This window comes from Salvelinus fontinalis, chromosome 38 (assembly GCF_029448725.1).
Source record: "Salvelinus fontinalis isolate EN_2023a chromosome 38, ASM2944872v1, whole genome shotgun sequence".
NCBI lineage: Eukaryota > Metazoa > Chordata > Actinopteri > Salmoniformes > Salmonidae > Salvelinus > Salvelinus fontinalis.
The window spans coordinates 9,477,151-9,488,708 of NC_074702.1; the positions used below are offsets into that span (position 1 = coordinate 9,477,151).

At 43.6% G+C, this 11,558-nt stretch overlaps 1 protein-coding gene across 1 annotated transcript; it reads left to right on the forward strand.

The window, feature by feature from the left end:
- Positions 1-7,101: 7,101 nt before the first annotated feature.
- On the forward strand, positions 7,102-11,558 carry gapdh (glyceraldehyde-3-phosphate dehydrogenase). Its single transcript, XM_055903717.1, has 11 exons — positions 7,102-7,172; positions 7,854-7,897; positions 8,653-8,755; positions 8,973-9,079; positions 9,303-9,393; positions 9,606-9,721; positions 9,837-9,918; positions 10,161-10,312; positions 10,657-10,735; positions 10,989-11,170; positions 11,257-11,558. Exons 2-11 carry the CDS (start codon positions 7,875-7,877, stop codon positions 11,324-11,326), a joined length of 1,005 nt encoding a protein of 334 aa, XP_055759692.1. The 5' UTR covers positions 7,102-7,172; positions 7,854-7,874; the 3' UTR covers positions 11,327-11,558.

The window sequence follows — 11,558 nt, forward strand, 5'->3', positions numbered from 1 at the left end:
CATGTTGTATTGAGTGTTGTGTTCTATTAAAGTCCTGACATCTTCCAGTGGCAGATTCATCCTCAAATCCTCTACTCCTCCATTTGTTCATTTCACATTGGCATGCGTCATCTACATATTCATGCATTTCCATTCAATTTGAAGGTTCAATTTCTCACAGCAGATATTTATACCTCTGTTTCCATGGTCGTTTTTATTAAATCTGCCACAGGCAGCTGAGGGAGAGAGAGAAGGTACATGTCTTCCTCAGAGCTAAATGAAATGCCTGCATTACATGGTGGGCTTGTGTGGGAGGACCAATTAGTGCTTGGAGCTACGCTAATCAAGCTACCACTGATGCTTCCAAACTGAATTTACTATGTCGTTAGTATCTCACTTATAGAAGGGAGTTAACTCTTGTCTATATGACAAGTACTTCCCAAACAGAACATCATCTTCTCTCTTTAAATACAGTTCTGGGATGGGGAAAGAGGGCATTTCACCAGGGTCAGTTCTGGGTTGGGGAAAGAGGGCATTTCACCAGGGTCAGTTCTGGGTTGGGGAAAGAGGGGAGTTCACCAGGGTCAGTTCTGGGTTGGGGAAAGAGGGCATTTCACCAGGGTCAGTTCTGGGTTGGGGAAAGAGGGCATTCCACCAGGGTCAGTTCTGGGTTGGGGAAAAAGGGCATTTCACCAGGATCAGTTCTGGGATGGGGAAAGAGGGCATTTCACCAGGGTCAGTTCTAGGTTGGGGAAAGAGGGCATTTCACCAGGGTCAGTTCTGGGTTGGGGAAAGAGGGGAGTTCACCAGGGTCAGTTCTGGGTTGGGGAAAGAGGGCATTTCACCAGGGTCAGTTCTGGGTTGGGGAAAGAGGGCATTTCACCAGGGTCAGTTCTGGGTTGGGGAAAGAGGGGAGTTCACCAGGGTCAGTTCTGGGTTGGGGAAAGAGGGCATTTCACCAGGGTCAGTTCTGGGTTGGGGAAAGAGGGGAGTTCACCAGGGTCAGTTCTGGGTTGGGGAAAGAGGGGAGTTCACCAGGGTCAGTTCTGGGTTGGGGAAAGAGGGCATTTCACCAGGGTCAGTTCTGGGTTGGGGAAAGAGGGGAGTTCACCAGGGTCAGTTCTGGGTTGGGGAAAGAGGGGAGTTCACCAGGGTCAGTTCTGGGTTGGGGAAAGAGGGGAGTTCACCAGGGTCAGTTCTGGGTTGGGGAAAGAGGGCATTTCACCAGGGTCAGTTCTGGGTTGGGGAAAGAGGGCATTTCACCAGGGTCAGTTCTGGGTTGGGGAAAGAGGGGAGTTCACCAGGGTCAGTTCTGGGTTGGGGAAAGAGGGGAGTTCACCAGGGTCAGTTCTGGGTTGGGGAAAGAGGGCATTTCACCAGGGTCAGTTCTGGGTTGGGGAAAGAGGGGAGTTCACCAGGGTCAGTTCTGGGTTGGGGAAAGAGGGCATTTCACCAGGGCCAGTTCTGGGTTGGGGAAAGAGGGCATTTCACCAGGGTCAGGTCTGAGTTGGGGAAAGAGGGCATTTCACCAGGGTCAGTTATGGGATGGGGAAAGAGGGCATTTCACCAGGGTCAGTTCTGGGTTGGGGAAAGAGGGCATTTCACCAGGGTCAGTTCTGGGATGGGGAAAGAGGGCATTTCACCAGGGTCAGGTCTGGGTTGGGGAAAGAGGGCATTTCACTAGGGTCAGTTCTGGGTTGGGGAAAGAGGGCATTTCACCAGGGTCAATAGAGTGCATTAGAGGTTGGGAGATGGATACTGAGAGTCTCTAGAGCAGGGGTATTCAACTCTGACCCTACGAGGTCTGGAGCCTGCTGGTTTTCTGCTGTACCTTGTAATTAATTGCACACACCTGGTGTCCCAGCTCTAAACAAGTCCCTGATTAGAGGGGGACAATTCAAAAATGCAATGGAACTGACTTCGAGGTCCAGAGCTGAATTTGAGGGCTCTAGAGAGTTAGTAGTGTGTTTGTCACAGAAGAGTTAACTCAGGTTAAAAGACTGAATGCAGTCCCTAAAGTAAACCACAAGAGGTCAGTCTGAATTAGTTTGTCATGTTGCAAGGTCCAAACCGATGTGCAATCCAGACTCCAGACTTAGTGCTGTACTCTGCTAATGAACATTATGAGAGTGATGATAATTCAGCAGCATTCCAGTTGTACACCTTTCTGATGCATGTTTTACCAGAGGTAAAATCCAAAGACATTTCAGATAACTCAAGTTAGTCGGGGCATGGACAGTGCTGACAACACCAGGGTTGTAGGATTGCTCTATTAAAGCAGTCAACATTTAATATTTGGTCTCATATTCATAGCACCAATGATTACATCAAGCTTGTGACTCTACAAATTTGTTGGATGCTTTTCAGTTTGTTTTGGTTGATTTTCAGATTATTTTGTGCCCAATAGAAATTAATGATAAATAATGTATTGTGTCATTTTGGAGTCACTTTTATTGTTAATAAGAATAGAATATGTTTCTAAACACTTCTACATTCATGTGGATGCTACCATGATTACGGATAGTCCTGAAATAATTGTGAATAAGGATGAGTGAGAAAGTTAGATGCACAATTATCTTGTTACTACTTTAATACACATATAAGTGAATTTGTCCCAATACTTTAGGTCTCCTAAAAGGGGGGACTATGTACAAAAAGTGGTGTAATTTCTAAACGGTTCACCCGATATGGATGAAAATACCCTCAAATTAAACCTGACAGTCTGCACTTTAACCTCATGGTCATTGTTTGATTTCAAAATCAAAACTTTTAGAGTATACATCCAAAAGAAGAAAAAATGCTACACTGTCCCAATAATTACGGAGAGCACTGTATATTGACACATAGCTCACAGCAGTAGTCTTCCTTTACTTTCAGCCTCACACCGTCTGGTCTAGGATCTTCTGGGTCTAGATTTAGGGCCATGGCTCCTCTTTTGTATTCTAAACTACTTTTGGCTTCCTCTGATTTTCTCAAAAGCACTACACAAATCTGAACAGAATTCACTGTTGAGTTGGTTAGTTATCAGACACAAATGGAACATTTTCTTACAGAAATCTGTAGGCCTACATGAAAACCCTCATTTAAGGGAGAAGTTGGCCTTTATATTAGCCTACCATGGACTGTAAAATGACCTATGATGACTGTGTGATCATGTGGTGTGATATTAAGCAGGGTCAAATACAGTACACAGTATCACCAGTGTATACCATCCACCAAGGAGTAGACCGGTCTGATTCTATTTATAGAATGACCTTTACTTCACCTCTCTGACCTTAAGCTGTGCAGCGGAGGCCAAGAGCAGTGCGTGTTCACATGGGGTCGTGGTAGTTCAACTATGCCCAGGACATTGGCTCGTCAACACCCTAAATCACAACACCTGTGACAAAAATATTAGTGCAGGGTGGCATGACTGCTATTGTGCTGTTGAACATGTTGTTCATGTGTCATGGCATGTCGCGCTGTGTTTGAGAACATGTTGCACTAGTTCTGTGCTATTTCCTTCACTGTGATATTTAGGTACAGGTTGTTGTGTGTTTTACTTATAGAGGCATATGGACCAAAGGCCTAAAGGTTCAGACTCTACTAATTGGTCGTTTTATATTCCTATAAAGTGTAACGATCATCTGTTGAATTAGGTGTGGACCAAAGCGCAGCGGGGTAAGTGTACATGTTATTTTTATTTAAACAGAACACTAAACAAAATAACAAAGAGAATGAACGAAAACAAAACAGTTCTGTCAGGTGCAGCAACACAAAACAGAAAACAACTACCCACAAAACACAGGTGGGAAAAAGCTACCTAAGTATGGTTCTCATTCAGAGACAACGATAGACAGCTGCCTCTGATTGAGAACCACACCCGGCCAAACACACAGAAATAGAAAACATAGATCACAAAACATAGAATGCCCACCCCAACTCAAGCCCGGACCAAACCAAAATAGAGACATAAAAAGGATCTCTATGGTCAGGGCGTGACATAGAGAGCAGAAAGAGAAGATCACTGACGCCCCTCCCTGGTTCCAACAAGTCCTTATTGACCTAATGGGACATTTATGATCAGAAGAAATGATTGAAAACCAATTTACATTTTGAAATATAGTAATTAGTTGGGTGTTTACATTTCTACTATTTCACACATGTACAAGTGTGTTTCATACACGTGTGAATTCGTTTTTTGGACAACCCTCGGAGAGTATGTTCACGGCCAGGGATCAGCCATTATTAGTGTTAAGTGCCTTGCTCAAGGCCACATCGACTGATTTTTCACCTACAGTAGTCGGTTTGAGGATTCAAACCATTGACCTTTCAAACCAGCGACCGCATAGGCAGTAATGGTATCCAGCATTTTTTAAATTAACCATAGATGCATCCTTTCATTTTATAATTGTCATAGCACATGCTCATTGCTTTAAAAAAAAGAAGGTAATCATAAATGGACAAACGTCACCGAATGTGTTTCAGGGAAAAAAGGATTTGACCCCAGAATTGACCCGAGGGACACCATCGTGAATAGGTACTGGGGACAATACTGAACCACATATGTTCACTGAGAAATATTTGTCACATAAATATGACCTGAACCAATCGAGGGCAACGCCGGAGATTCCCATCCACCTCTACAGCCGCGTGACAAGAATATTCTGATCAATAGTATCAAACACGGCACTGAGATCCAAAAGAACTTGGGTAGAGCATCTGCCAGGATCGGCAGCCAACAGAAAGTCATTATTGACTTTTAATAGTTTCCGTGCTGTGAAGTGAGCGGAAGCCAGACTGGAATTTTTCAGATAAGTTGTTCATACTCAAATAAGCTTGAAAGGCTTGACTTTTTCAAAAAATCTTGGAGAAAAAGTTTAGAGAGAAGTCTATAATTACTCAGTGAGGAGGGGTCTAGTTTGGGCTCTTTAAGCAGAGGTTGGACCAGATCAGTTTTAAAATAGGCTGAAAAGAAGCCAGAAGTCAGGGAGCTACTTACAATAGGCAGAATGTAAGGGCCAACCCGAAGGTATGCGTGATCTAGTAGGGATCATGTCCAAGGGCCAGGAGGAGGTCTTCAAGTGACCTATAGTATCAAGGAGGGACTCAAAGGATATTTGCTCAAAGGAGAAACAGGAAGCAGTAGACAGTCTCAGAATAGTTGCCTCAAGTGCCTCCTGGCCAGCAATGCTGGTATGGAGTCAGCTACTGTCAATCTGGGATGTAATATTTCTAAAGTTGTGGGAGTTCTCAGAGATCAGGGTAGAGAAGTAGTTCACTCTTGCATCGTTAACCTGCAACATTATCATTTCTCATCAGCTCCTTCATTATCTCATAGAATACTTGAAGTTTGCAGGCCTTCCATTTATGTTCAGCCTTTACAAGTTCACTTTTTAAAGCAGATGTGTGGTCATTTAACTATGATGAGACGCTGGCCGGCAGTTTATTTCTGGTTTTAACTGGTGCCACTGAGTCTAAAGTAGCCTCACCCATATCATTGAAACTTTCCAGAAAATCATCTTTGTGACGACAAATAACAGGAGTAGTAGAGGATCAAAAGGCATTGGTAGATGAACTTACTAGGAGTTGTGGAGATAATGATGTGAGAGTGAGTGGCGACAAACACATTTTTAGGAGAAGTAGGAGAAAGCATTTTAAAAACAACACTGAGATTGTCAGAGACACACACATCAATAGTTTCCAAGTAATCAATATTCGGACCATAGGACAGCACCAGATCAACAGTATGGCCTTGGTTGTGTGTCGGCCCTGTGGCATGTAGCACAAAGTTAAAGGATGCTAACGGGTTGAAAACTCCCTAGCTAGTGCATTATTTGGGCTAAACATGAATGTTTAGATCTCCAAGAATAACCCTGTCATATTTAGACATAACCAAAGACAGAGGTCAGAGAATTCTGCAATGAACCAACTATTAGGTTTAGGTTTAGGAGGGTGGTACACTAGAATATACAAGGTGGGCTGTTTCATGTTAAAGCAAAAGAGAAGGCTTTCAAATTAGGAAAATGTGCCACATGACACAGGGCTACATATATACTTGTCCCTACCACGGCCAGACAGCCTGGATTTCTGTACATAAGACAAGGCTGGAGGGGTAGCTTCATTTAGAGAACTAAAATCCTTGGGTTTTCTTGTTCATAGTGTTCTTTTGAGACACCAAGTGAACAAAACCAAATCCACGGACCCAGTCTTGTGTTATAACCAGACTTGCCATTCAGTTACTCTGACATAGATAGAACTCAACTCCTTAGACACAGTCACTTGATTAGACAGACAAAAACACACCCACACAAGTTATTTCTGTGAGAACTGTGTCTTGGCTTAAGGCATGAGAATGTGCAAAATGTGATGTGTTCAGACTATAGACTGACCTGACCAGGGCATGGCCATAGGTCCACACAGCCCTCCTCACACCCCAGGCAGGAGAAGGAGAGGAGAGAGAGAGAGGTTGAAAGTGAAGGGTCATGGTCTTTGGACTGTAAATGTCACACTGAGGAGGAAAGTGATTTGATCCCCATTTGCTCTCGCTGTCTGGCTCTCTCTATCTAGTGAGAAGGTCACACAGGAACAGACCCTCTATTATATCATTTGGCCATCCAAGGACTTATTATATCTGTGTAGTGTTGCATCATCTGTTCCTATGCTTCAGAATTAAAGTTATGGGAAGGTTTAAAAAGGTATACAAAAAAAAACATTCAGTGTTAATAAAATCTAGTGGTTGAACGTGGCGGCCTTGAGTGAAATAAGAGGGCCATATATTCAGACAGATACAGAGAGTCTGATGAACTTCCCTGAAAGCAAAATAAATCAAAGTGAAAGCACTTAAATCAATATTCAGGCCTACACTTCACTATCACCCACGAAATCAATGCTACTTTAGGCCAGCTTTAGTTTAAATACCAGGCAAGGGGGTGAACACAGCAAGACCCATTTGAATAATTAGGTATTTCAACTAATGTTTTCATACTATAGCTAATGCAGCTTTATTGTTAGGCTACATAAACTACATTTCTAATAGGCTGACTCGTCACAACTTCCTTATGACCTTGACATTCTGAAAGGGGCGGTGTTTAGAGCCCGTAGCACACAAAGGGGCGTGTCCATACAGGGTGGAAATAAATAGGTAGCCCAGCTCTACCAGTCCCCACTCACACCCGAAAGTCGTAAGACAGGATTGAGGCATCTCACAAACGGTAAATGACCAACCAACGGCTACATTAGGATATCTAACGAAGTTAATGGCTGGGGATAATATGGGCCTAGATAGCAAGAAGATTAGGGAGATTGTCAGCTTTTGGCTTGACAACCTTGCAATTGTTTGTTTTATTCTAAGACTTGTTTCAGGCGTGACCATTTATTTAATGTCATAATTGATGAGATGCAGCTCCAACTACTTGATGTCTATGATTTTTTTTTTTTTTTTTTGCGTTAGAAAAGCCTATTCAAACCTCTTGTGAAAGTGACTTCAATCTGCCATGATTGAACTCTGAATCCCTGACGCAAAGTTTAGACTTTCAAAGTTCATAACTGTTGCTTACAACATGTTGCAATTTGCTTAAATGGACTTACACATTTACTCTAGTTTAAAACATTTTGCTGCACTTTTAAATGCGTGTCTTGGTCTATTGGCCTAGTGTACTTTGCATGAACTTACTATGAGTTGCAGACATTTGTGTAGATACTGTTGTCTATTCAAGGGAACCTCTCTGTTTTCTCTCTTATGCTATGTTCTCTATGCCTCTGCTTACCTTTGCAACCGAGTTATAGCTTTATATCCCATTAAGTATGGAAATCCCCAAAAACCATAATGGAAGATCAATATTTGTTTTAATAGCTAATGTCTCCTTCTACCTCCCTCTTCTCTCCCCCCACAGGACTAGACCAACTCAGGCAAAATGGTGAAAGTAGGTGTCAATGGGTAAGATACATTTTCATTTAACCCCTTAATAACTAACACAACACACTTGTTCTCTGATGTTTTCACTAGTAGACAAGTGATCACCTTGTGCTTAGTTGAATAGAACAGTTTTATTGTCCAGTCTACAGTTGAAAATGTGTCTTTGGCGTCACTCCTCACATCTGAGGGGACCTGCATTTCCCCCTCCTATCATCTCCCCTTCTCCTCCACACGGTCCTCTGAGAGGTATCAGAGCCTGTCTGTCTGACCTTCATTGTCTAGTTAAAAAGTAACTCTACTAATCAAACAGGCCTCTCACTTCATGGTGGAGGATTACCACATCAGGGGTAGACTTTATACCCCAGAGGGTACAGCCTCAGTCCTGTTCATTCTGCTGGCTATGATACACAACCTCCTGAACCCTGTCCTCTTTCTCTGGAAATACAGTATTAACAGGTCACATGTTCATTTGAGATTTCTCTGAAAGCTCTATATCTAGTCTTTAGTCTTTTGCTTCAGGTGCTACACAACAGTCAGATGTTGTGGAACAAATGTCAGTTCAGTTGTATACATTACATTTCTATCTGTGACCTTTGAAACATGGCTCCCTACTAAGGCACCAGCTGTTGCATTAGACTACAGGAGAGACAGATGGGGGACTACCACAACTTCATTTGTTTTTCAATAGTGAGAGGGTTATGAAATTTCATAGTATTGAGGACTGGGTGTGACTTGTCACATCAATGATTAATGGAATGAATTGTCTTGTCCCCCAGATTCGGCCGTATCGGGCGTCTGGTGACCCGTGCTGCATTCCACTCCAAGAAGGGAGTTGAAATTGTGGCCATCAACGACCCTTTCATTGACCTGGACTACATGGTGAGTAGCTTAAAGCCTACAATTGACCAGGGACTTCTAGCCCACTGAATCAGTAGAAAAAACCTATTGATCCCTAACATGTAAGGTTTTAAGACTTAGTGAAATATTTGTCTTAGGCTGAAGAACTAATCTATACATAACTTAAGTGGGTTCAATAACTTTAAAACCTTCTATTAACAATAGGCCAAGAGACTCACCTCTCCTTCTCCCTCTTCAGGTCTACATGTTCAAGTATGACTCCACCCACGGACGTTTCCACGGTGAGGTCAAGGCTGAGGGTGGCAAGCTGGTCATCGATGGACACAAAATCACTGTGTTCCACGAGTGAGTTCATTCATTTAATAACAAATAATTCACATTTGTTTTCCACATTTAAAGAAATCAGGTCAGCATTTGGAGAATATGCAGGAGAGACCTGAAGTCCCTTGTGGCTGTATGGAATGGCGCCTCCTTGTGGAATCTATAACAATAACAATTATAGTCTATTAGTCCATGGTGCTCTGCTTCCTCATAACATAACCCTGAACCTCTTCTCTCTTGTTCTCAGGAAAGACCCAGCTAACATCAAGTGGGGAGATGCTGGTGCCACCTATGTGGTTGAGTCAACAGGTGTTTTCACCACCATTGAGAAGGCCTCTGTAAGTATCCCCATCAGTACACAGCATCCAGAACTGTATGATATAGGAATATCATTCGAACAGAAATAACTCCTTTATAACATGACTTTACCCATCAGGCTTAACCTGCATGTGGTGCATTATGTTGAATACATACAATAACTAGGCCACAATATTTAACCAGGCTACAGAAAATGTAATAACGGACTCTAACATCTCTCCCCCTCCTCCAGACCCATCTGAAGGGCGGTGCCAAGAGGGTTGTCATCTCTGCTCCCAGCGCTGATGCACCCATGTTCGTCATGGGCGTCAACCACGAGAAGTACGAGAACTCCCTCAAGGTTGTCAGGTGAGACCCTCTTCCCTCCGACTGAACACACTCCCTCCACTTAACAGATACTATCTGCAGCTCCTTGCTATTCTGTTGCGGTTCAGACTATAATTTAGCATGTCTCTCTCCACAGCAATGCTTCATGCACAACCAACTGCCTGGCTCCCCTGGCCAAGGTCATCCACGATAACTTCCACATCATTGAGGGTCTGATGGTACGGATTAAAACGCAACACCTGGGAACAATCACCTAGAGGGCTTAATCTGACAGTGACAGATTTCACACCGACACAAAAGTGTAACAGTACAGAACAAGGGATGGACTGTGTTTAATATCACCAACACACCATCTCTGTTCTTATCTAGCTGTCCACCACTACCACCACTTCTGTACCTTAATGTGGATCTCTCATCTCCCTTCCCTTAACATCGCTCTCTCGCTCTTTCCCTCTCTCAGAGCACAGTTCATGCCGTCACCGCCACCCAGAAGACCGTTGATGGTCCTTCTGGAAAGCTGTGGAGGGATGGACGTGGCGCCAGCCAGAACATCATCCCTGCCTCCACCGGAGCAGCCAAGGCTGTCGGCAAGGTCATCCCCGAGCTGAACGGGTCAGTACCACAAATGACTAACAACCAGTATAACAAGAGACAATTATAATACTAGTGTCACAAGTTCACAACCTCTAACTGACCACCAGTAAAACACCATTACAATACAGCTGTACAATCACTTGTAACACAGCCTCTAACTAGACACCAGTAAAACACTAGTATGTAACTAACCAGTTACACATTTATACCACTAGTAGTCAGCCATTGCTACATTTCAGTAAATTGTATAGCAATGAAACAGACATTTGTCTAAGGATTTGTCATAATGTCTGTATATCAAACTGTAGGAGTAAGTTTAACTTTGCCCTTATGCTGCTGTCACCCCCTCTTCTTCCTCACAGCAAGATCACTGGCATGGCCTTCCGTGTCCCCACCCCCAACGTCTCAGTGGTGGACCTGACCGTCCGTCTGGAGAAGCCTGTGAGTAGCCCCTCCCCCGCCTTACCAAACTGCCAATACACATGTCTGAGTGTCTCTATGGTGTACCTTGCCTGCCGATACAAGCAAAAAGATAACTGTCCTAGGACCAGTTCTTAGACAGTGACCACCTAGTTAAATAAAGATTGCTGTAAAGCCCATTGTTGAGAAGACGATACATTAATTGATACATGATTAGTTGGCATTATAAATTTAGCAACAATTTGACAACCCACCTCGTTTGCTTGAACCACAGGCCAGCTACGACGCCATCAAGAAGGTTGTCAAGGCTGCCGCCGATGGACCCATGAAGGGAATTCTTGGATACACTGAGCAACAGGTTGTGTCTTCAGACTTCAACGGCGACACCCACTCCTCCATCTTTGATGCCGGTGCTGGCATTGCTCTGAACGACCACTTCGTCAAGCTGGTTACATGGTACGCATTCATCCTCTGCAAATATACACTCATATCCACACACATTCTTGTTGAGTGAAGAAACCTGACCGTGTCTCTCTCCCCAGGTATGACAACGAGTTCGGCTACAGCAACCGTGTCATTGACCTGATGGCTCACATGGCCACCAAGGAGTAAAGCAACCAACCAACCAAACGCTACCAAACTACATTTGACCACATTTCCCATTCGATTGGACTATCGCCCTTAACTTGCCTGAAAGTTACCCGCATAAAAATATCAATCACAACTATTTATTTTTGTATTGTAAAGACCCTGTTCTGGTCTTGTGAAAGGTGAGATGGAATCTGGGTGTGAGTCTGTTTGCACCTGCTTCATTCAGAAGCGGAATAAAAGTCCTCTGTGTAAA